Source organism: Phytophthora infestans, genomic scaffold (assembly GCF_000142945.1).
Source record: "Phytophthora infestans T30-4 supercont1.14 genomic scaffold, whole genome shotgun sequence".
Classification (NCBI taxonomy): Eukaryota; Oomycota; class Peronosporomycetes; order Peronosporales; family Peronosporaceae; genus Phytophthora; species Phytophthora infestans.
The window spans coordinates 2,696,621-2,721,360 of NW_003303745.1; the positions used below are offsets into that span (position 1 = coordinate 2,696,621).

Below are 24,740 nucleotides of genomic sequence, written 5' to 3' on the forward strand. Positions count from 1 at the left end.
CTAAGAGGTGAATCTGCGCGTAATTTAGATTTACCAGACTTGTTCAGCGTGATATTGGAACATGAAGGATTTACAGAGTGTCGAGCGTTAGTGATGATCATGGAACAAGGCAAGACAAATCAGTTTGGGCGACGTGAATTTGGGTCTTGTATTAGACATCGCAATGTGGAGGTGTGTCCTGTAGGTGCCCTCGCTCTGTATCTCTTCTGGCGGTGGTCTGTACAAAAGGAAGCGGTTCCAGATTTTTTAGTGCCTGAACGATGGTACGACATTAAGCTACTCAAGTCAAACAAAGACATCACAACTCCAATGACATACCGTGCGCATTACGACGCTACCGTTAAAGCGTTTTCTGCGCTAGGGATGCGCTCGAAGGCCAAGACCCATGCCGCTCGAGGGTCAGGTGCCAGAATGGCTGAACTGGCTGGTGCTACGGAATCACAGATTAGACGATTAGGAAGATGGAATGCATCTGCAATGGAGGGATGCTACCTGAGCTCGACGCCACGCGCAGCTAAATGGCTTGAAAAGGGGGAGGGTACACTGACAAGCTGAGCTTTCTATCTACAGTACATTTACACGCAGTTAGCCGGCAAATGCAACGTGCTTCTTGTTTATCAGCCTTTTAAAACACAGTCAAAATATACTACATGTAGTACAAGTGGAAGAAAAACCGGTCGTTTTACCGTTTATTTGTAGTACATGTATAATACGAGTAGTCGTGTTAAGAAAAGACACAATTATTACTACTCACCTGTTCTACATGTAGTTGCAACAGACCCGCCTTCAATGGAAACTACCACGCGAAGCTATGCGGTCTCTTGCTGGATTCCCTCCGGATAGGCGCACATTTTTCTTGGATCGAGCGGCAATCGATCCCCCAGAATGTCTCCTGCGCGACGTGTTTCCGTTTGTTGAAACCTACATGGCAGCTTACATGCAACAGTCAGCACCACACGTAGCAACCGGAGGGTTTCTGGAGTTGTTACTATACCTTCGGGTGGAGCTTCTTCAAGACGCGGTTCAGCTGCGCGACCTTCACCCCACACACAAGATATGGATGCACCCACCGTTTAACTCGACAGGATTTGACTCATTTGCATTGGAATTAAAAGCAAAAATGCTCACTGAAAAGTCGCCACAGACAACGCATTTACACGAAGTTGTTCCAGACTTGATGGACCACCTAAAGCAGCAGCAGCAGCAAACAATAGCGCACATCGACAACAAGATCAACGAGATCAGTACATCAATTAACCATATAGCGACAGCATTTTCACGACTTACATCGGGGTCTTCAGCGGTCCGTCTTACTGTTGACTGGGGATCAGCACAATCATCAACTTCTACCCCTGTTGCTGCGTCTCAGCATGCACCATTGCCTCCAACTTACAAGTTAGTGAGATCCATAAAAACAGTGCAACAAGTTTGGCAAGAATGGACGACCGGTATCCATGGAGGTCCAGCGGTACGCGACCTGGAGGAGCGCTACGGCTCAAACTGGCGCAACAGCCCCGCAGAAAAACGTTTCTTCTTTCGTCGTAAGCGAATTATTGATCGTGTTACTCTGGTGGCACAACAACAGCATGTTAGTGAAGCACAGGCAGTGTGCATTCTCGAGGGCCAACGTACACAGTCTCAGCTTACTCTGAACGCGTTGAGTGAGAATTTAAAAGGCCGGCAGTAATCTGTAAAAGGCAGGAATACATACAGTAATTTGATTAAAATAACATTTGTACGCGTCAGCGGGATACCACAAACTCAAACCTTTAACGCCATACATAACTCCCTAATTTACCTTCGTGTATGCCTTTCTTGGTGTACTGCATGTCATGTCGACCGCACAGTGCCCCAACGACTCAATCGCTTTCTTGGTTATCACCTACCAGAGCGAAGTAGCCTCCCGTCTCGTACTCTCCATGTTGAGCTTGAGCAGCTGTCTCCACCACCTCTGCAGCGACGGATCCGACCTCCACCGACGTGTCGATGTCGTCTGTCTGAAGCTTCGTCTCCGCAGGCACAGCAGCCTCCTCCAGCACGTCAGGTGCCGTCTCCGTTGTCTCCGCTGCACGGCTATCATCACTCACCACGGGCTCCATGGCAATCGCTGCACCACTCACCACGTCGGTGACCAGATTCTCCATGGCCGCCTCCACGTCCGGGTCTGCCACGATCGTCTCGGTCGCTGGATCCAAAACCTCCGGTTCGTACACGCTGATTGCAGCGTTTTTCATCGCACTCACTGCATCTACGATCTCTTCTACCACGGCGACGGTCTCCACCACCTCTGCAGCGACGGATCCGACCTCCACCGACACAGCCTCCACGACGGGTTCGGGCGCGTCCGGCACCCTTGATACCTGCAAGAGCTCGTCTCCTTCCGCGCCCATTTCCGGCTCTGTCTCGACAGCACCTATCGTTTCTTCAATTACACCCGTAGGTTTCGCCACAGTCCCCGTCAGTGTCGTCGCTACCGCCAGTGCTACCGTAGCCGCCACCGTCGCAGCCACCATCCGCCGCCCAAGGGGCCATCACCTCCCACAAGAACGACGGAGTCTTTCGCCACGTCGGAATTTTTTATGTTGTTTCTTTTTTTCTGTCAGTCCGGATGCAATCCGGATAACTGCTGTTATCAACTGCCATCCACTTCAGATAGTTGCCTATCTGGAGGGACGGGACAGGGACGAGATGGTGACGCAGCAAGGGACGGCATCCCTCGTCCACTTCCGATAATATGAGATGGTGACGCAGCAAGGGACGGCATCCCTCGTCCACTTCCGATAATATGATTTGCTTTTAATTCCAATGCAAATGAGTCAAATCCTGTCGAGTTAAACGGTGGGTGCATCCATATCTTGTGTGTGGGGTGAAGGTCGCGCAGCTGAACCGCGTCTTGAAGAAGCACCACCCGAAGGTATAGTAACAACTCCAGAAACCCTCCGGTTGCTACGTGTGGTGCTGACTGTTGCATGTAAGCTGCCATGTAGGTTTCAACAAACGAAAACACGTCGCGCAGGAGACATTCTGGGGGATCGATTGCCGCTCGATCCAAGAAAAATGTGCGCCTATCCGGAGGGAATCCAGCAAGAGACCGCATAGCTTCGCGTGGTAAAGCGCTCAGGTAGCATCCCTCCATTGCAGATGCATTCCATCTTCCTAATCGTCTAATCTGTGATTCCGTGGCACCAGCCAGTTCAGCCATTCGGGCACCTGACCCTCGAGCGGCATGGGTCTTGGCCTTCGAGCGCATCCCTAGCGCAGAAAACGCTTTAACGGTAGCGTCGTAATGCGCACGGTATGTCATTGGAGTTGTGATGTCTTTGTTTGACTTGAGTAGCTTAATGTCGTACCATCGTTCAGGCACTAAAAAATCTGGAACCGCTTCCTTTTGTACAGACCACCGCCAGAAGAGATACAGAGCGAGGGCACCTACAGGACACACCTCCACATTGCGATGTCTAATACAAGACCCAAATTCGCGTCGCCCAAACTGATTTGTCTTGCCTTGTTCCATGATCATCACTAACGCTCGACACTCTGTAAATCCTTCATGTTCCAATATCACGCTGAACAAGTCTGGTAAATCTAAATTACGCGCAGATTCACCTCTTAGAAGACACGCGTGGCAAAGGAAATGGCTCATTCTGTTGCGCAAGTCACTGCCAGTATTTAGGTTCATATAGTAACGAGATATGGAAACGAGATCATTCGTCGTGCAATATCCATCTAACAGCGAACCAACTCCGCGATCCGCATACTCTCGCTTGTTCTTGGCGTGGCTTTCCCGCTTCAGCGACGTCAACAACCCTTTAATGAGACTGTTGCGAGGATGCGGGTGCGAATTCGACCACTTCTTCTTGAAGAAACAAGTGCATTTTGGCTGCAGTAACCTGGTACCGGGTAGTCTCGTGGAAACCTTTTCTTTCACACCATGCCTTAAATTCTCGCTGTTTCGGTGCATACGCTCGTATCGTGTTGGCCGGTCGTGCTTCACGACAGCGGTCCAGGGTCGCATGCGCGCTCTCTTCGAGTTCGACCTGCAGTCCTGGTGGCTCCATGGTGTCTCTACAACGTTAGTGTAGACCGCACACTTAACATATAATTATTCCGTAGCATAGGTTTTACCTATTCACGGACCTCGTCCCCAACACTTAGTGCAGCCAAGTATAGGATACCCTACCCCTAAGAAGATAACCACTCATTATCACCAGGTTGACCAGCTCATAAAAATATTACTTAATTTTTTCTCAGAAACAAAATGATGCTACTACATGTAACTTTTTACTTAATATTAGTTATTAGTACTTCCTCTGGTCGGAAATGATCACGCGAAGTTAGTATGATAGGTCTTTCAACTGTTCAATCCTCGAAAGAAATTTGAAAAAACCTATCATTCTAACTGACACGTCTTTCATCCCCGATAGGAATGCTCTTCAGTTTGTCACGTACTTCGTCTCGATTCTTCCGCTTTCTGCCGCTGTTCTTCTTAAGCCGGTTAGGTCACTCACCCCTACGACACCAGCCGTCATTGCAGAGCTATACAGTTCCAATTAACTTCACGGTGTCCGGAAGTCGGCTCATAAGAACATCAAACGCTTCACGGGGTAGTTCTCTTGTTGTTGCTAATCTTTAGAAGCTCGTCAATGACGGCTTTTGCCCTCGTTGTCGATAAGGTTGGACTTCGGCATGTTTATAGAGGAAGAAACAGCGTAGCGCAGGCGTGGCGGGTCGCACTCCAGGCGAGGCTTGAAACCTTGAGAGCTAAAACTGAAATTGCAGAGGCTATAGAAGTCCGTTCTGCGCACAACCGGTGGCTTTAAAAAGAGGAGGTGCAGGGCTTCCGTTTGGTCCAATCAGATGCCGTATTGGATAAATAGAGCTGAAGCGATTGGTCATTGTGTCGGTTTCGCGTGATCATTACCGACCAGAGGAAGTAATAATTAGACGACTCCATACGCTTGTTGAGGGCAACTTCTGAACTCTCATTAAAGTTTGCATCGGATTCAACAGCAGATGACTCCGATGCCGAAGAGATCGGGGAAGAGCTCAATGAGGACGCGTTCTAGACGACAAACGAAGGACACTTTTTGCAGAACAAAGAACAAAAGTCGTATGGTATACAAGTGTATTCGTCTATTGACCCCGGTCGCTACAGTTCCGAGTTGAATCGAGTTTAACTTCCCTACGATGTGTCAGATTTACGCTTCGACCTTGCGCTTCTTCTTGTTGCGGCCAGCACCGCTCGCAGGCGCGGCAGCAATTTCCTGCACGAACCCGGTCCGCTCCTCGTCGATCGTGCGTTTTAAATACTTGAGGCCGGCCAAGTTAAAGCCGATGCGGCTCTTGCTCTCCACGAGCTGCGAGCGCAGTCGCTGCCACAGCAGTTCCAGCTCGTTGAACAGACCCACCCGCGCACAGATGGCTGAATTGTGCAGCTTGAGCAAGAAGAGCAGCACGCGACAGCAAAACTCCACTTCCAAGTGGCTCGAGATCAGCTGCAGCAGCAGTCGGATCAGCCGCTCCACGTAGTCGAACGGCAGCACGATAAGCGCCTCCTCCATGTCGTGCGGTCGAATACGTCGCAGAGTGTGCAGCACGTACTTGAGCGGCGAGTAGCCCAATAGCAGCATGTTGGGTGGACGCTTCGCCGCCTTCTCGGGCTTGCTGGAAGCCTCTTCAGTCTCAATCTTCTCGTCTTCAGTGCCAGGCAAGGCCTTCTCGGCAGCTTTCTTCTTCTCCTGTTTACGCTTCTTCGCGGCGGCTGCAGTCTCCTTCGCCTTCTTCCTCTGCACACGCTCAAAGTCTGCAATGGCTTGCAGCTCGGTCTCGGCAAGATCGATGGCCTCCATCAGGCTCTCACCGGCACGAACCGACTCGATGGTGCGCTTAGCAGCGGATGCCGAGTTCTCGTTGTCCCCCTCGTCCTCCCCTCCCTTCTCCTTGCCCATGGCGGGGGCCTTGTTGTTGCTGTTCTTGACCAGTTCGTCCTCGAAGAGCTGCTCCATCTCTTTCTCCTTCTCTTCCTCGGTGAACACCTGGTCCTCTGTGCGAACATATTTGCACAGCGAACGATCCTGTGAGCAGCTCACTACAAAACTCCCATCGCCGCTGACTGCGAGACCCCACACTTCGCCGAAATGCTGGCGATCGATCTTTAGAATGCGCTCAAAGTGGTCGCCGTCCCAGTAGCAGATCGACTTGTCCTTGGATGCAGTGAAGAAGTAGTGGGTCTTGCGCACGAAGCGGACGCACATGATGCTGTCCTGGTGCGCGAAGATCGACTTGTGGCAGTCACCGAAGTCCAGACCCCACAGCTTGACGTTCTTGTCCGCAGACGCAGTCACGAGCATGGCATCGTCCGACGAAATGTCCATAGACATCACCGGAAGCTTGTGGCCGTACAGACTCACGAAGAACTTGAGCGAGTCGTCGTGGAACACCTTGACCGTGCAGTCCAGCAGAGCCACCGCCACGACCAGTTTCTTCGGGTCCTTCGTGTTGCTGAAGCGCACGCACAGCACGTCGTCCGACATCTTGAGCATACGCGCGTGTGATAGACCAAGACGCAACGCACTTTTGGGTTCCGCGTCGTTCGGGCGGAGCATCTCAAAGTCCCAGAAGTTGACATGCTGGTCAGCACCACCAGTAACAATGCCACGTCCATCGGGACGCACGTCGATGGACCACACAGCGCTGCCGTTGTGCGCCTCCTCGTCCTTCCAGATGCACTCGCCCGAGTTCAGGTCGAGCAGCAGCAGCTGGCCCAGCTTCGTTCCCGCAACAACGTGCATGTTACCCGGCGCGAACACCGCCGACAAGGCCAGCGACAGACCGTCGCTCAGTGTGCGGATACACTGCAACGAGCGAGCGTTCCAGATCTTCACAGACGCGCCTGACAGCGACAAGATGAGCTGGTCGTCCGAGCTGATAGCAACTTGGCGCACATCCGATCGGTGTCCACTGAGTGTGAGCGCATGCGACTTGCCGTATCGGTCCTCGAGCGCTGCTGCACTGGGAGACAGTGTGTACGTCTCGATGCTGTTGTTCTGCAGACCAAGCATCAGCGACGTGGTGCCATCCTTTGCGACATCAGGAGAGAAGGAGAACGACTTGACGCGGTGCGACGATCGCACCACACAGAGCAGCTCCAGCTCATCCGTGGCCGAGTTGTCCGCGGCATCCTCCTCGTCCGCATCCTGAGTCTTTGGAATGACAATCTTCTGGTTCTTTCCGGCTTCGTCGACCTGTTGTTGTTTCTTCTTGGCCTTCTCGCGCTGACGTTTCTCACGACGTTGGCGTTTCTTCTTGATCTCGTCGGCCGATCGCACGCGGTAGATCTCCACCGTCTTCCCAGCACTCTGTATGCCGACCAAATCACCCTTGGGGTTGTACGCCACTCGGGCAGCTCGGTCGTTGCTCTGTCTGTAAATGGAGCCCAAGAGCTTGACCGTCTCTCCTTCCTCTTCATCCTCGTGCTGCACGCTCCACACACGTAGCTGGTTGTCGGACGCGCCGGTCAGCAGCCGGTTTCCGCTGGGGTTCACAGCTAGTGACCACACTTCATTTCGGTGTCCTACACACGTCTGCACGCAGTGCTGCGTTTCGAGGTCCCAGACCTTGAGGAGCGTATCCTTGGAGCAGGATGCAAGCGTCGCGGGTGTCAGGAAGACCAGCGCTGTGACGGCGTCCTTGTGGCCTTTTAGACGGAAGAGGCCTGTCTGGCTCACCAGGTCCCATACGATCACATCCGTGTCGCGCGAGCCCGAGGCTAGTTCGGCGCCGTCCGCGCGGTACGCCAGCGCCTCCACTGCTCCCTTGTGTCCATCCAACGTCACCACCAGCGCACCTGTAGCCAGCTTGAACACGCGCACAGCTCCGGTCGAGTAGCCGCAGGCTACATCGTTGCCGTCGGGGCTCAGTGCCAATGCTGTGACCTGGCCACCACCGCTCTCGGGCGCCAGAAGGTCGCGCACCTTGTTGCCCTGACGCACGTTCCACACGGCCACGTCCTGCAGCGCTGGCGCAATGGCGAAGCGCCCGCTGGCATCATAAATGACATTGCCCTCCACGGAGGCGATCACGCCGAAAGAGCACGCGCGCTCGTAGCGCAGGTACGACTTCACCATGTCCGTCGAGTGTCAAAATGAATGGTGCCGCCAAATGTTGTCAAATAATAAATACAGTAAGTATTATTATTAAAAAAACTAAACAAAAGGTACTACTCAAAGACCAATTTAAGGCATTCATGTACTAATACAGTAATAAAAGAACATGTGATACTGAGAAAGTGTATGGGTAGAACTTAATAAGTCCTTTCATACTACCGGTATACTGGACCCTTGTTGCTGGTATTAATACTTCGGCACTTACTGGAAACAAAGCCTTCATATAAATAGCGAGATCGCCTTTTTGCATACCTCAAAATGAAACCGGTTTCCTACCGGCAGAGCCACTGAGAATTCTGAAAATGGAGATACATCATGTATCATACATATGTACTGAAATAAACAAGATGGCTTTGAACAGGGTTTCGAGTTTGCAGACACATTATTTGTTTGTACAGGGGAAGCGTAAGTAACTTACGTCGTGGAGCCATCTTCGCGAATCGTGAATCGCTATGGTGTGGGAGGGCACGTCGCCGCTGCTGCCGACGGCGCACCGCCGTACGCGCAACGCCAGCACCGGCAGCTTCCCGGAGACTCATGCAGACACGCCAGACTCGCCACGTACGCGGTTCAAGGAGCGGGAGAAGGCTGCGGCCGCTCGTGCACTTCCACGTCAACGGGCACTGCGCCGCGTCCCGGCACTGTTAGGACTGCTGGCTGTAGGTTTCGTACTGGGCTACTATGCCCAGTTGCTGCTGTTCTTCTGCCACGTGCGACTGGGCTACACGGCGGAGGTGCTCCCCACAACGGAGGTGACGCTGGTGGAGAAGCTCACGGCGTCACTCATCGAGCACACACAACGCGTCGTGTTCGTGTGCAAAAAGACCAACTGGGACTTCATAGGCTTCATCGCTAGTCCACACACAATCCTGTTCGCACACGACGGTGTGGCGGTGCCCTCTGCACTCGAGGAGAGTCTGCGAGTGGTGCGTCACTCGGGCGTGGACAGCTACATGAACCTACACAACAAGACAGTGACCATCATGAGCCACGTACACGCCGCAGATCCGCGCAATCATCTAATGAAACAGGACGACGAGGCTATCATCTATTGGCCACACTACTATCTATGTCTCAAGAAATGCACCGACTTGGACTCGTGCTACGCCGGCGACATGCACGTGAATCTCGGCGATGTGGCCAACACCAACTCGTACGTGTTCGCCACGGGAGGCTCGTACTTTGTAGGTAGTGCGCTATTGAAGTGCATGCTGGAGAAACCCATTTTCGTCGAGCTGGACGGACTCGACTATGGCGAGGACAAGACAGTGGGCAAGATGATCCACTACAACCGCTGCAAGGTGCAGTACGTGAGCTGCAAGTGGTTTAACAACGAAGAAGTGTACTCGCCCAACGCACATATCAAGATGAAGAAGGGCGCGTCGGCCGAGATACGAGAAGATACGATCTTATTAGGCAGGGACGAACTTCCTCCGCAGAGGGAACACGGCGACATGGTGCGCCGTCTCCAGTCGGACCAGGAGCCGGCAAAACAGGACGCTGTATGATGACACATACTATCGAGATGTTTAGATGACTTCACAGGCTGGAAAATATAGCTTTTTAGACGCATATATCGCAGTGACGGCGAGTTTCGCACCGTGGTGGATCTGGCAGGCAGCGGCGCTTACAGCTCCAGACAATGAGAGGCAGCGTCAATGGAAATGCGGCATCTCAATCGATGAGGCTCTGCATGTGTCAGGGTGCGCTATTGATCGCAGTAAGGAATTGAAGCAAGGTGTCTTGGGATAGGGGGGGGGGGCAGGCATGCGATGTGTGATACTTACCGAGCAGCTAAAATTGGGTGACACTTTTTTCTAGGCGCTTAAGAGGAGCTATTTTGACAACGTGAAAGCTTGTGAAGAAACGTGCACTGCAGGTTAGTCTGGCGTCGGTTTCCAAGCCATTGACCATGGGCTGCGGCGCCTCCATCATGCAGCGCCCCGATGGGGAATCCACGATCCTGGCCCAACTGGGCAACAGCAATGGAACTGGTCCCAGTAAACCTGCTCGCTCGCCGCTTACGAAGGAGCAGATCAACTCCCGCATCGTTTGCTCGCCGAAAACAATGAAATCCAAAGTGACGTCCAAGCTGAGCGCACAGTACGCTTTCGTCTCGCAACGCGGATACTATCCAGACGGTGAGTTCTCAAGACCATCGCTATCTTCCTCTAGTGGGCCGCTTGCTGACGTGTGAACTTGCAGCTCTCGACAAGCCGAACCAAGACAGCTGCACGATCCTCCCAGCCTTCATGGGCGACGCTGCGAAAATGTACTTTGGTGTGTTCGACGGCCACGGCACGACTGGAGACTTGTGCGCTTCATTTGTTCGCAAGGAGTGTCCCGAACGACTCGTTCGCATTCTGGATCGGAAGAACTGCTCCTCTTTGGAGGCTTATTCCAAGTCCTTCGAGGAGACGAACGCGCGGCTGCATGCGTCGCGTATTGATGACAGTTTGAGCGGCACCACAGCGATCTGCATGTTTCTAGACGGGGAAACAATTCATGTTGCCAATGTTGGCGACTCCCGAGCAGTTATTGCGACTATGAGTGAAGGAAAACTAGTCGCACAGCCGCTTTCTGTCGACCAAACACCCTACCGATCGGTAAGAACGATTTGGGCCATGCCAGTGACAGTGAAATATTGTTTTTATATGGCTATAACTTCTTTGCAGGATGAACGTGAGCGTGTAAAAAGATCTGGAGCGCGCGTGCTCACCATGGATCAGCTTGAGGGAATCGCCCCTGTGCATGACGTACGTCGCATTATTCGCTCTACAGAGTCGATTTGATACCAATACTAGCTTGGTTTGTAGAACTGGGCGGCCAACTTGAATGACCAAGTGGATGAAGACGGTGATCCGCCGCGTATTTGGTCGCCGTATGGTGCTTTCCCTGGCACAGCGTTCACGCGAAGTCTCGGTGATGAAATCGCAGAGACACTGGGTGTTATTGGAGTCCCTGAGATCACGTCACTCCAATTAACGGAGGACGACCGCTTCATTGTTATTGCCAGTGACGGGGTGTTCGAATTCCTCACGAGCCAAGCTGTTGTGGATATGGTGGCTCAGTACGAAGACCCTTTGGAGGCGTGTCACAAGGTGGCCGCAGAGTCTTACCATCTCTGGCTGACGTACGAGTTGCGGACAGATGACATTACCATTATTTGCGTGTACTTCCACTTCAGTGAGGGCGCTGCCACGACCAGTGGAGCTGCGCTTGGAACGACCCCGAGGACCAACTCGATGGCCAGGAGGTTGCCTGGACAGACAAGTGAGAAGGATGTCTCGCAGCAGCTTCGTCCCGTGCGTCGTGGAATGTCCAAAGAGAAGCGTCGTGCTCAGATGCGCAAGGATATGGCACAGCTCGTCAAGAGGGAGATCTGGCGTACCGTGGTGAGCGACCACGTCATCTCAAGTCGTCCACGGAGCTGCGTTTGCCTGAGGCCCTTGACGAAGAACAACTGGGCTGTTCCGACAGCTCACACAGGCTCAGAAGGACGACATATTTGCTGTCATGGAGCGTATCAGTGTTCGTGAAGGCGACATGGTGATTCGCCAGGGTGACCCAGGCGACAAATTCTACATCGTCGAGTGTGGAGATTACCAGGTTAGTGTGCGTGGGGACGACGGGGGTCCAGAGAGTATTGTACACACGTACACGCAGCCACCTGTGAACCCGGATCACTGCGGAGACCTCCAACCAGCATCATTCGGTGAGCTAGCTCTGATGCACAACAGTCCTCGGTCGTCCTCGGTCAAGGCGTTGTCGGCCGGCGTGCTCTGGGCCATTGACTGTCGTGCGTTCCGACGCGTATTTATTAAGGCGCCGACATCGGTGCTGGTTCAAACACTGAAGAAGGTGGACGTGCTTAAGACACTGACCAAAGCTCAGCTCGAGCGCTTGGCCAACAACCTGACGGAAGTCGTGTATCATGACGGCGACTACATCATCAACCAGGGAGACGTTGGTGATACGTTCTACGTGATCCAGGAGGGAGCTGTGATCTGTACGATCTGGGAAGACGATGCGTCAGCAGGTCCTGGCAAGAAGAGAACGTCACGAGAGGTGCTGAGGCTCAAGAAGAACCAGTACTTTGGCGAACGCGCGCTGTTGAACGATGCACCGAGAGCTGCTAACGTTATCTCAGTGGGGCGTACGAAGCTGCTGCAAGTTGGCCGACGCGAGTTCGAGGAAGTGTTGGGGTCGTTACAGGATATGATTGAAGCTGACCGGCTACAGCGTGAGGCTCGACACAACTTTGAGACTGCGGTTAAGAATTTAATCTACAGTCCAGCCGCGCATGGGGCAAGACGCAACTCGATGGTCATGGTGCCGTTGCGACCTCAAGACATGCGCTTCCGCTACGTTGTACAGCAGACGGACTTTGGCTTCCTGGCAGTCTATCAGGGCGTGAGTGACACGAAGAGATTCTTCACAGTCAACGTCTTCTCCTTCCAGCAGGTAGCAGCTGATCGCCGTGGCGACGAAGCTGCGCGCTACGTGATGACGCACAAGACCATCCGTCTGGACACCCCCATGTTACCGGAGATGGTGGCGTTCTGGCGAGATGATCGTGCCTTGTATCTGTCGTTCGACACGGCCATGGTCACGGACTTGGGAACGATGCTGGCAGACGAACCAACCGGTCGGTTCGAGAACGAATCGACAGTACGCGGCTTTGCAGCACAGGCTCTGCTGATGCTCGAGTACATCCATCAAGCTGGCTACGCGTACCGAAACCTCAGCAGCGATAATGTCCTGGTCGACACACGTGGGTATCTGCAACTCCACGACTTCCGGCACATGAAGCGCTTACCTGATGAGACGCGAACGTACACAATCTGTGGTACTCCTGAATACATGGCGCCGGAGATGGTCTCAGCGCGTGGTCACACGGCTAGTGCAGACATTTGGTCGCTTGGAATCCTCGTCTACGAGATGCTATGCGGTCGTACGCCCTTTTCCATCCGAACGAACGGAGAAGACCCCAATACAGCAGATACAAGCTTCGGATCCGAAGCCAGCCCGACGACGCGTCTTACCAATGAAAAGGACGTGACGATGGCGGTGTACTCGAAGATCTCGCGCCACAACAAAGGAGCACTCAAGATCACACGCGACGACTTGTCACGAGAAGCCTGCGACCTTGTTCAGCAGCTTCTCGACCCGTTCCCGGATGATCGTTTAGGAGGCCAAGGTCTTGTCGACATTGTTAAAGGAGGTTCCGCTATCCGTGCTCACCCGTGGTTCCGAGACATCGACTGGGTCGTATTGGCGTCTAAGACTGCGGATCAAGAGCATGCCGACGCGCTAACGAAGCTCATGGAGGAACAGCTCACATCTGCCGCTAGTACAGAAATGCCAATGCTAGAGCCCGTCTCGCCTCATAGCGGAGACCTCGACTGGCTCGAGAACTTTTAACAAGCGTAGATGAAGGTGAAGAGTGTGGAAGACGAGTATAGACAGATGATATAAAGTACTGTCATCCACATGCTTTGCTCTGACGCTCGCTGTGCTCCTTTTTGCTCGAGGTTTTGATGCCTATCGGCCGGCATCTTGTGTTAATTAAGCTTTACATTTGAGTGGATGAAAGGTCGGTTCTAGTAACGAATCTAAACTGCACCAGTCTCTTTGGCACTTCCCATTAACCGTACGCGGTGGACAGATGGGGGCAAAGGAAGTGGAGCCAGCGCCGGCGGGCACACGCCCCATGATGATCTCGATGCGAGAAATGGAGACATTAGGACTCAAAACCGGCAGCGGGTTACGTGAGACCGTCGAGTTCAAGGTGTTCACGCGACAGGAGGTGCTCGATCAGATCGCCCAAGTAGGCTTCATGTGTCCGTTCCACGAATTCCGAGCCGAGATCGCCAAGATGCCGGCAGGGGGCGACATTCTCATCGTAGCTGACCCGAACGAGATGTTTGGAGAGAACTGGTTGCTCTGTCTCACCCGTCGCGCGTTCGACTCGCAGATGGAGCTGATCAACCGTCGCGAACAGGATCGACTGGATGCTCTCGCAGCTCAGGAGAAAGAGGCCAATGCAGCAGATGCCAACGATGTGTCCAAGATTGTGTACGAGGACAGACCGATGCTTTCGCGTCCTTGGACGTCGGTCACTGCTCGTGAGACGCATGATGATGTTGAAGCACTCAGTGTGGTGCCGTCTCGTCCTCTGGTTCGTAATGCTGTAGTTCGAGCCACCATTTACCGGTAATGCTGAGCTGTGTGCTTGCAGATAACCATGTCGGTGACGAAAATGTCGGACGAACTTAACGCAGACTACAAGTTTAGCGATCGTGACGCAGACCAATGTACGGGTGTAATCAGGTTATCAAGTGCAGGTGTTTTCCTTTCTAAAAGTTTATCCTGGATTTCACTTCAGGTTTTGTAGAGTGGAGACAGCACAAGGACCCCAACTACGAGCTCACACGCTTAGAGCAAGATGTTGGGCTTCAGGGTACACCGCCGTTGGTGGACGGCACTACACAGACGAGCTGGTTCCGTTCAGTGAACAGTGCGCTCCAATACGAACCGATTGTCATGGAGCCGGCACAACGGCAAGCCGAGATGGACAGTGATAAGATCCAGGCCTTCTTAGCGCATGTCTTGCCTCGTGTGGAGCGTGCACTGCAACAAAACGAGACGCTGGATGTGTTTTTGGACCCATTCGCTCATCTACTGGAAGAAGAGGACGCTTCGCTGGGCAACAAGAACAATGAAAACGTCATGAGAGAACTGAGAAGCTTCACGGATCTCGTGTACAGCAAGAACAAGACGTTGCCCGCAGTCGACTGGCATCCGAGACGACACGGCGTCGTGGCTGTTGCAGCGGCAGCTAACGCTTCATTTGCACGTCGTTTAGATCTGCTGGATACCGTTGAAAGTTCGTTCATCCTCATCTGGAACTTCGTCGACCTCATCCATCCGCAGATCATGCTCGAGTCGCCTCAGGACGTTTTATCAATGCGCTTCAACCCTGCAGCTCCACATCTCGTCGCTGCAGGTCTGTACAACGGTCAAGTGCTCGTCTGGGACTTCTCCAAGGCGGAACACTTGCTCAGTAAAATGAAAACGACCAAAACCCCGTCCGGACCGGCAGCTGGAACGAGTGCTTCCTCTTCGTCAAAGAGAGTTGACGATGCGCACAAACAAGTGCCTCCTGTCAAGCCTCTGTTCGTGTCGTACATTGATGTGAGTCACCGCAGACCCGTAGCAGATCTCCAGTGGCTACCAGCAGGGGTTGAAGTCAACAGTCGAGGCCACGTTGTGGCTTCTTCTGAGGCTGATGCTGGCGCTGTCAATCAGTTCGTCACGATCGCAGCCGACGGCCAAGTTTCCTTCTGGGATCTACGATTCAAAGACCCCAAGTACCGCGGGATGACGCGAGCCAAGGTTGATAAAGCTGGCACTGCTGGCGCTAAGGACGGCACGACACCCGATGTGCATTTTGTGCCCATCTACTCCATTTCGTTGGCCAAGCTGGACAGTCCCGGAGAGTTGACACTGCAAACGCTTTGGCTAGAGAAGACACGCGAAGAAACTGGTCCTGGCAGTGGCGACGGAGGTAGTGGAGGCGTGTTGCCACTCACAAGTAAATTCTACTGTGGCACCGAGGAAGGAGAGTTCGTGTACGCAGACTGGCGTCCTCACGCTCCTGCAAAAGGCGGCAACAAGGGGGATGATGGAGGAAGAGGTGGAGACGAGGGCGTCGAGTACGTGCAGTGGCTGTGTCGAGACCATTCTCGACCAATTTTGGGTCTTTGCGCTTCTCCTTTCTTCCCGAGTATCTTTTTATCTGCAAGTGAGTCGCATTTCCACCTCTGGAATGTTTCCCAACAGCACGAAGGGGGAGCTAAAGACGACTCAAGTACTGCATCTAATGGGCCCATCTTTGTGTCGCCACTCACCCCGTCGGTCATCACGTGTGTAGCGTTCTCTCCGTCACGCCCCGGTGTGATTTTCTTGGGGAAAGCCGACGGAATGCTGGAGGTTTGGGACTTTTTGGACCAGTCGCATCGATCGAGTTTGTCCATCGGCGTCACGGCGTGTGCGCTTACGTCTATTGAGTTCAGGCCGCAACTTGTGCCCAATCCAAGTGGAAATTCAGCCAATGCCACCAATTCTAGCGGTACGGGAGCTGGGACTGGCAAAGGCAAGGCAACGGACGCTGCAGGTGCACGAGGGCGTACTAACGCAGGCCAAAATGCTCCAGCTAACGCCACGACGAACATCAAGCAGCAACTCGTCGCCGTCGGGGATCAGATTGGCAACTTGCACATTTTGGAGGTGCCTCGGACGTTGTCACGACCAACAAGTGGCGAACGAGCAGCTATGGAAGCCTACTTTAAGCGTGAGAGTGAACGGATGAAAGCTGCACGTGCCTTGAAATCGGGTCTCTCGGATGCTGGCGCTCCGAGCTTACGGCAGAACCGCGGGGAGGACGGCGCTCCTCCAGGAACAGCAGCTGCGAACAACTTGTCGTCGATGCCAGGTAAAGAGGCAGATCCGACGCGCTCTGCACCCGCTGGAGCAGACGACGACGTCTTCAAGCAAATGGAGAACGAATTCTGTCGCGACATGGGACTCGACACGGCACGTTGTGCTTAACGAGTGCCCTTTTAACGGTAACCGGTACATGTAGTTGAAGGTATCGAAGCGATTTTCGTTTTTTTGCGTCTCGACCAATCAAATTCTTGCGTCAAGTGGGTACATGCTACACTTTTGTAACGGCGCGACTCAAAAGGCACTTGTGCATCATCTCAGTCTGTTAATCGACACTTTTGAACCCATTGCCGACTTCATCGCAGACTGTTGCAGAAGAGATCGACTCGGTCATGTCGGCGGCCGGCAAGCTGCAGGTGCTCAAGATGGGAGTCTCCCGTCGTGGGTCTTCACTCAACGCCTCACTCAAAGCTAAAGACGTTCGCATCCAATTGGACGAGGAGTTTGAAAAGGAGAACGGCTACTCGTTCGACTATGTGCTGGTCTTCCAGGTGCACGACGAGGCTGCTGAGCTCTCGGAGCAGCAGAAGAAGTTCAGTATGCGCACTATATTGCAGCACGTGGCTCGTGGAGGCATCGAGACCAAAATGTTCTACTCAACCGATCGAGGTCACGTCTTCTGTAAACTACGCGCAACACTGGAAAGGCTGTCGAAAGAGGCCGATCGCATCGATTACAAGGTCGAATTCGACCCCACAGAGCTACGCAGGGTCGCTGAGACGGGCTATGAAGAGCAGAACATTAAGAAGATCGTCATCAAGGACGAGCACCAGATCTCGCATCGAGACCCGTTCCAGAACATCTTTGCCAAGTTTGACGTCGAGCCGCGACTGTATCCAGCCTATCGCAAGCACGGACACAAGCAGATTCCGTTCCGCGGAGTTGATCGGTATGGTTTAAACATGCTGCAAAATGGGTTAAAGGGACATTGGGACTCATTGTTGGTTTTTTTTTAGCATTAAGCTACTGCTCAACATCATCAAAACGAAAGGAGAGGGCGGCTGCGGCTTGGATTTGAGTGATCTACTGCGCGACAAGTGCCTTGTTGCAGCCTTCCCACTGCACGAACCAGCGGAGCTGAACAAGCTCCGAGACAAGTGGTTCAGCTGGAAGTTTGCACCTTGGCAACAGCCGTTGTGGGATATTAAGGACTACTTCGGCGAGAAAGTGGGGCTCTACTTCGCGTGGCTAGGTGAGTGTAGTATGCTCTACCTTTGCTGCTGTGATGTGCTGCTGCTCACTTGTCTTATTGTCCAGGCCACTACACGACGTGGCTCATCGCACCAGCAATTGTCGGATGTTTGCTGTTTGCCGACGTTTTGGTCGAAGATACCGCCGATTCCGCGTTGGTACCGTACTTTGGGCTCTTCATGGCTCTCTGGTCGATGTAAGCTGCAGCTTAACTGTCGTGGATGCTTCACATTATGAGGAGCTACCAACCTCAGTCTTCTTTTTTTCTCTTTCTTACAGTTTCTACTACGAATACTGGAAGCGCTACAACTCAGCGTTAGCCCTCGAGTGGGGGATGTCAACTTTCGAGGAAGAAGAAGTGGAACGACCGGAGTTCGAGGGACAGCCAACGGTTTCCCCTATTGACGGCTCGGAGATCCGCTACTTCAGTCCACAGACGCGTTCCCGACGCGTTATGGGCTCACTGGTACGTCTTACACTACTGTGAGGAATGAAATCTGAGACCAAGCAGGAAGACACAATGATTCAGCTCGTCGTTTTTGCCCACTACTGTAGTTCTTCATCAGTATGCTCATCCTGCTGGTTGTTGCCGTCGTGGCTGGCATCTTCGTGTTCCGGTACGCAGCCACGTCCGGCAAGTGGAAGGACATGTTCACAGTGAACGGTACGCAACTGGGGGGACCAGCAGCGTCTACAGTGAACGCCATTCAGATCATGGTGATGAACAACGTGTACAGTACTGTCGCCGCGAAACTCAATCAGTTTGAGAACCACCGAACCGACACTGAGTACGAGGATCATCTGATCGGCAAGACGTTCCTCTTCCAGTTCGTCAACTCGTATGCAAGTCTGTTCTACGTGGCGTTCATCAAAACGTCCGTGGAAGGCCACGAGTCGTGCAAACCAGAAGGTCACGGCTGCATGGACGAACTGATGATGAGTCTGGGGATCATCTTCATCTTGCGACTCACCTCTGGGAATTTCTTCGAAGCGGGTCTGCCGTGGATCATGAAGAAGCTCAAGAGGAACAAGAAAGAAAACAGCGTGTATCGTGAGCCTTCAGCCATCGAGAAGCAACTGGAGCTGGACGTGTACGACGAGAAGGGGACGTTCGATGACTACAACGAGATGATCATCCAGTTCGGCTACGTGACGCTGTTCGTCGTGTCCTTCCCGCTGGCTCCAGCGTTCGCTCTGTTCAACAATTTCTTTGAGATTCGCATTGACGCGCACAAGCTCGTGAACGCTACGCGCCGTCCAGATCCTCGAGGTGCACAGGACATCGGTACTTGGGGGACGATCATCGATCTGATGGGCTCCATCGCCATGGTGACCAACGTGGCGCTCGTTTGCTTTACGTCTCGACGCACGACTACCAACTTGACGGACCACGAGCGACTGTGGCTGTTTGTGTGTGTTGAGCACGGACTGATCTTGCTCAAGTACGTGCTGATGCTCGTAGTGGACGACGAGCCGCACGACGTCACTCTGCAGAAACAACGCTCGAGCTTCATCGTCAACAAGATCGTGCACCTCATCGCAGACGATGACGACGAAGAAATGGCCAAAGGCAACCAAGTGCGTGTGGATCTCACCGTTTTCGACGAAGACATTTAGGCTCGTCCTCATCAGTATATACATCTTTGCATTTTACTTTCTATCATAATACCCATCTACCCATCTGGATCAGTAGAGCCAAGGCGAGAGCGAGCCAATAAGTACATCGCCACCGCTTTGAACGTGGCTTTCTGCGTCTGAATCGTCTAGAGGCCACTTGAGGCTGGCGTGTCTGTGCAGTTGTGAGGCATCTTCTCGAGATACAAGAAGAACGGGGATCGTCACGAACTGCCCGAGGCCACGAGCGTCATCAGCCAGCGAGTACTTGCGGTTCGGATATCTGCTGGAAGTCGCCTTCGAGTTGATAACCACAGCACCCACTGCACCAGCGCTTTGCAGTCTCATCGCCTTCTCTGCAAACGTGCACGTACCGCGAGCTACCATGACAATCTTGCCACGCACACGCTCGGAGTCTATTGACCCACAGGCCTCGCCAATATCCGGGACAAAGAGCTGCAGCGGAGCTTCCACTGCAGATGGAGTCGTGACCTGCAGTCCAAACTTGGCAGGAGAAGCCACAAGCGTCGTCACGTGAACGCCACCAGCGCGTACAGCCACTCCCACGGGGATAACTGGAGGCGTTAGCTGGACTTGTCGTGCCACTTCCAGCTCCACGTTACGTCTGTGACCTTGCAGCTTCCCGTTCTCGCACTTTGGTGAAGCAGACGATGCCTTCTGCTTCGTTGTGTGCCGGAAAAGATGCGAGTCGAGCATCAAGATGTGGCCTTCCGTACTGAAAACAACGTCGGATGCCTTGAGAGGCTTCCTGTTCCTTCTGACGCAGGAAAACTGCTCCAAAGTCGAGCTCGCGTTGGCTGAGCGGTTGTTGCAAGATACTGCTGACCCAAGCGTGAGTTTCTCGTCTGATATCGTTGCAGAGCAGGTCCGATTCGTTGATACTGTAGTATTGCGCCGTCGTGCTGGGCCTGGGACGATCACATGTGGGTCGTCGCTGAAGAGTAAGTATAAATATTTTACAGTCTCTGAAAGGAAGTAGCTGTCCATGCGATCTTCGACATCGAGTGTGTGGATGTCTCCCACAGCGGCATAACCGCAAGGCACTTCTGACACACGACGAATGTCCTGCAGCATTTGTCGCCCCATTTTGAGATACTTGTGGTCCTTTGTGGCTTGAAACAAATGATAAGTACTTTCAATCAGCTCCGGACGAAGTGGAGACGTACGCGCCCAGCTAATCACAGTCCCGCGGTTCCCAGGCTTGGATTTGCCATGCGGCGCCAAGTCTAATAGCTCGGGCATGGCGCCGTATTCGTCCCAGAGTGGGAACTTGTGCTCATGAGTGCGAATGGCACCCGATACATCGCCTGCAAGCACCTGAAGTCCCGGCCAGAAAGCTTGCAACGCTGAAACGCGACGAGCACGCACTTGGTTCCTGCCTCCGTTCATATCAACCTCAATATACACGTTGTTATGATTCACGTGAGTTTCTACCGCGTGGTAGCTGGCATTAAACATCGCCAGCCACTCGGAATCCCCACTGATAAGATGATACTTCAGTAAATATTCAAAAAACGAGTCCAGTCCAGCCCCAATGCCTCCATGCGAGTAGATCCATTTCCCCGACCCCACCTCAATAGAGCTCCCCAGTAAATCTAGATCTGATCGTCGGTCCCAGATCGCCACAACGGCCTGTTTCGCCCTCTCTTCGAAGCTCTCGTCCCCTGTTAGTCTCGACAAATAGGCCATTTCCACCAGCAACGATCCAGCAGCCGCCGGACACGTCAAGTTGGCTGCTCGATCTCTGGGTAGTACGCCATGACGTAAATTAATTCTATGTACAGGAATCCCCGTGGGGGTCTCAAAAGCGGGTAGTAATCTTCGTCCCAACTCCTCTGCAAGGTCCAGTAGTTCTCCATTGTACTCGCTCTCGTCCATCATTCCGAAATACTCTGGAGACGCCAACATGTGCGCTGACACTAGTCCACCAATAACTCGAATAGTAGACTCGAATACCGACACTGTCACGTCCCGGTCGAAAGAAACGCTACTAGATATGAGCTTGACAGCGCGTGCGAACTCGTCGCGGTCCCCCAGTACCGCCAGCATATCCAGCGAGTCTACAAGCGTCAACGAGAAACCTCCTAGTACGTCGTCCAGATCTCCACGTTCACGACGATCCCAGCGGCGTCCGGAGCAGCTCAGAGGCTTAAGTTCATCCCACGGGTACGCGTGCTCCATGTAATTGCGGTAACCGTGGTAAAACATGTCACGCGCCTGCTGCTGGAGATGACGCCGCTCGGAAACGTGCATGTGGGCGGAGCAGAGCGTCCCAAATAATAAAAACGGTATTAACAGGAAGACATGACGAAAACGCATCGGGTGCACTTGGCGGGGGCTCATGGCGGTCTCTGTGGATGGAGAAATCGACCAGAGAATGCGCGCGTCGGAGAAGAAGGATGGAGCTCTCCCGCTCGCCAGGCGGCATATGACTAATCGGACTTAAAGGAGACCATCCAATGAGAAAGAGACTGAACTGTAGTTGAAGTGCTGGCTCTCTCCTGTTATTAGACTTTGCACATGCCGGTTGCTTATTTTGAAGAGATATTGCTAATACGGAATACTGGAAGACAACGACGACGAAGACGGTGGAAGCTTGAGACTTCTTGGAGAGGACTTGAAGGCTGGAGTGAGCAGCGCTGGCTTTGGGTGGTTCGTGGAGGTGGAATGGCGATGGTTGGGGGGCGTTGAGATGGTAATACATTTGTTCGTTGCGGTCGGCTCCACCGACCGTCGGTGGGGGTGCTGGTGACGCAGTGGATTCTGGGATCAGGAGCAGTTTAGCTGCTCGTGACTGGCAGCTCGTGGCCAACGAGAGAGACTTTGATACGCTTACGGTACCCGGTAATCGGACAGCACAGCAGGAGTAAACAGCTTGGGTATTGAATCAGTCATGGCAGGGCAGCTAAGACTTGGATCCAGTAAGTCTGTGAACTCATTCCATTGGGTCACCACCGCCAGTTTTGCTGCAGTCACGGGAGAAACAGATCAGCAACGTCGACGTCGGCTATTTAGTCCTGTGGCTTGCCCGCTCGGGGCGCTGCTCCTGTTGATGTTGCCGTCGCAGCAAGAGACCAGAAAGACGGGGCCAGCATCGGCTTGGTCTTCAACAAGGCTGTCAACAGGTTTGGCCTTTCCTGTCCGTTTGAGATTTCACACCCAGAAGCCATTAATATGCTTCAATTGGGCTTAGTTGGCCTTTCCGCGAGCACAATTCACAGCACACAAGTACCCAATCGAAGTTGCTTCCTATCACGTAGTATGTGTCCAGTGTGCTCAATCAAAACTCTGGAAACGATCAACATCTTTTCGAACTAGAACATTTTCTTCTGGAAAATAACAGTTGCGCGACCCCAGCTCATGTGAAACTTCTCCTCATGCATCGCTTGCCACCGCGTCGACAGCAAAGGCTTGGTCACCGTCACGAAGTAGCTACCCACAGCTAATTGGTCTGCAGCCAGTCAAAAACATTAAACAATTCCGCATCTTTCAGTCTCATTACCAAGCCATCCGTCGTACCTGCTTCCGTTGAAATCGCTTGAATAAGCTGCAACGAATCCGGTCAACTCAAGGCAAACAGTAAGCAAAATTTCCACACGACACGAAGGAACTTTAAGAAAAAAACGTACGCTGTCACTGAAACAAGTCGAGTTGCAAAACACGAGAGTGGCATCCCGCCAGATGTCAGGCCGCTTGACAGCGTCGCCCTTGACAAAGCCCACATCTACGTCCACTTTGGTCGCTGGCAGCGAGTCCAGCATCTCAAACCGCCACCGATCCAGAACCTTCAGCGCTACTGCGTGCAGTCCATCCAGCACCTGCAGATTAAACATCCTTCACAGTCAGCTAGACTTCGTCATCAGTACCGCACTCTGCCTCCCTCACCTCAACGCCGCAGCACTTGGAGAAATCGTGCAGCAACGCCGCCGCCATCACCTGCTCATCATCAAACTCAGCCAAAGCTCCGCACCTCACCAGCAAACCAGTAGCCAACACGCACCACTTTGCCACAGCCCGAGCCGATGTCGTAGAAGCTGCCTCCCTTATCCAGCAGCACACCAAACTGCGTTCTCATCTACCAACAGAAAGTCAGTCCTCTTCGGCCTCTCAAATTCCTGCCTCCTGCGCCTCTTTACCAGCTGAAAAATAGCGTCCACTGTCTCAAACGGAATCTCGCCGTAGACCAGCGAGCGGTTGGCCAGCTCCTTCTTCTCACGCTCCAGACTTGACACTTTCTTGACCTCCAACTCCGGGAACTCGACGAAAAGTTCCGCATGGCGCTTGGCTGCGTCTTCCACTGCGCAGAAAGCATCGATAATGATGAGGAAGTGAGTGAGAGGAAGGTGGAGAAGAAGTATCATCCATATAGCGCATAGTTACCGGCGGTGACGCCCGTGGAGATCACAGCTGCCTCTGCCTCGCTGGCGCTCATTGTTACTGACGGGAATGAATGACGACCCAAGCTATCTGTGGTGGCTTCTGTACAGATGGTGGTGTACTTTTGTAACGAGCGTGACTCACAAGCTGGTCTACATAAATATTAAAGCACGATGCTGTTGGACAGGCTGACTTTATAGAAAAAGGCTATTCTTTATAAGGGTTGGAGCAGGTTTATACATGTAAACAGGTTGATAAGTCAATAAAGTATGGGTCAAAAGGTATGGATTGTATGTAAAAGCTAAAATTTAAATATTATAACCTACGAATGCGAACCCCACCGCGGTCACTTCTCAGGACAGGGACGGGTCGAGCTTGAGGGCGTCACGGAAAAGTGACAAACACTACACCACAGCGGATTGAAAAAGAGATAAAATTTCTGGAGGAGTACACTTCTAAGTTACGAGCACTGCAGCCCAAAAAAACACTTTCTCGGTCGGAATTGCAAAACCGTTTGATTCTTTAAGTGAAAAAAAACGAAGCTGAACTAGACAGTTTACCGGTACTGGCTTTACTCGAGGAAAAACCTGCGGCGACTGGCATTAAAAAAAGGAACTGGATACCGGCAAGAAAAATATTCCTGACGGATAAAATCCCGACAAATCAGTCAGCATCAAAAGTAGAAAAACACCCCTCCCCCCCTTTCACCCCTCCCAACTCATTCTGGGCCTTTCATTTCAAAAGAGGCGCGAAAAGCTGGACAAGCAGCATGGCGAGCGCCGCGTCGGCATCCGAGCCCGACGCCGAGACCACTGAAGCTAAATCCCCGGAGGTCCACGTCCCCACATCTGCCGTCGTTGTTGC

The 24,740-nt window shown here is 52.9% G+C and overlaps 5 protein-coding genes across 5 annotated transcripts; 2 read left to right on the forward strand and 3 right to left on the reverse strand.

Moving 5' to 3' along the window:
- Nucleotides 1-5,129: 5,129 nt before the first annotated feature.
- PITG_09374 (uncharacterized protein) lies at nucleotides 5,130-8,126 on the reverse strand (the record flags this gene model as incomplete). Its single annotated transcript, XM_002903592.1, has 1 exon — nucleotides 5,130-8,126. The coding sequence occupies one exon, from the start codon at nucleotides 8,124-8,126 to the stop codon at nucleotides 5,199-5,201; it is 2,928 nt and encodes a 975-aa protein (XP_002903638.1).
- Nucleotides 8,127-8,617: 491 nt separating this feature from the next.
- Nucleotides 8,618-13,589, forward strand: PITG_09375 (cGMP-dependent protein kinase, putative; the record flags this gene model as incomplete). The annotated part of the gene is made up of 6 exons (XM_002903593.1): nucleotides 8,618-9,622; nucleotides 10,045-10,306; nucleotides 10,371-10,771; nucleotides 10,841-10,921; nucleotides 10,982-11,560; nucleotides 11,646-13,589. 6 exons carry the CDS (start codon nucleotides 8,618-8,620, stop codon nucleotides 13,587-13,589), a joined length of 4,272 nt encoding a protein of 1,423 aa, XP_002903639.1.
- A 289-nt stretch (nucleotides 13,590-13,878) lies between these two features.
- PITG_09376 (uncharacterized protein) lies at nucleotides 13,879-19,481 on the forward strand (the record flags this gene model as incomplete). The annotated part of the gene is made up of 8 exons (XM_002903594.1): nucleotides 13,879-14,293; nucleotides 14,563-15,883; nucleotides 16,040-16,662; nucleotides 16,989-17,562; nucleotides 17,630-17,865; nucleotides 17,931-18,060; nucleotides 18,144-18,330; nucleotides 18,420-19,481. The coding sequence occupies 8 exons, from the start codon at nucleotides 13,879-13,881 to the stop codon at nucleotides 19,479-19,481; spliced, it is 4,548 nt and encodes a 1,515-aa protein (XP_002903640.1).
- A 69-nt stretch (nucleotides 19,482-19,550) lies between these two features.
- Nucleotides 19,551-21,752, reverse strand: PITG_09377 (ER degradation-enhancing alpha-mannosidase-like protein; the record flags this gene model as incomplete). The annotated part of the gene is made up of 2 exons (XM_002903595.1): nucleotides 19,551-19,596; nucleotides 19,639-21,752. 2 exons carry the CDS (start codon nucleotides 21,750-21,752, stop codon nucleotides 19,551-19,553), a joined length of 2,160 nt encoding a protein of 719 aa, XP_002903641.1.
- Nucleotides 21,753-22,813: 1,061 nt separating this feature from the next.
- Nucleotides 22,814-23,931, reverse strand: PITG_09378 (uncharacterized protein; the record flags this gene model as incomplete). The annotated part of the gene is made up of 7 exons (XM_002903596.1): nucleotides 22,814-22,950; nucleotides 23,019-23,046; nucleotides 23,129-23,317; nucleotides 23,385-23,435; nucleotides 23,470-23,574; nucleotides 23,636-23,796; nucleotides 23,880-23,931. 7 exons carry the CDS (start codon nucleotides 23,929-23,931, stop codon nucleotides 22,814-22,816), a joined length of 723 nt encoding a protein of 240 aa, XP_002903642.1.
- Between the last annotated feature and the right edge of the window lie 809 nt (nucleotides 23,932-24,740).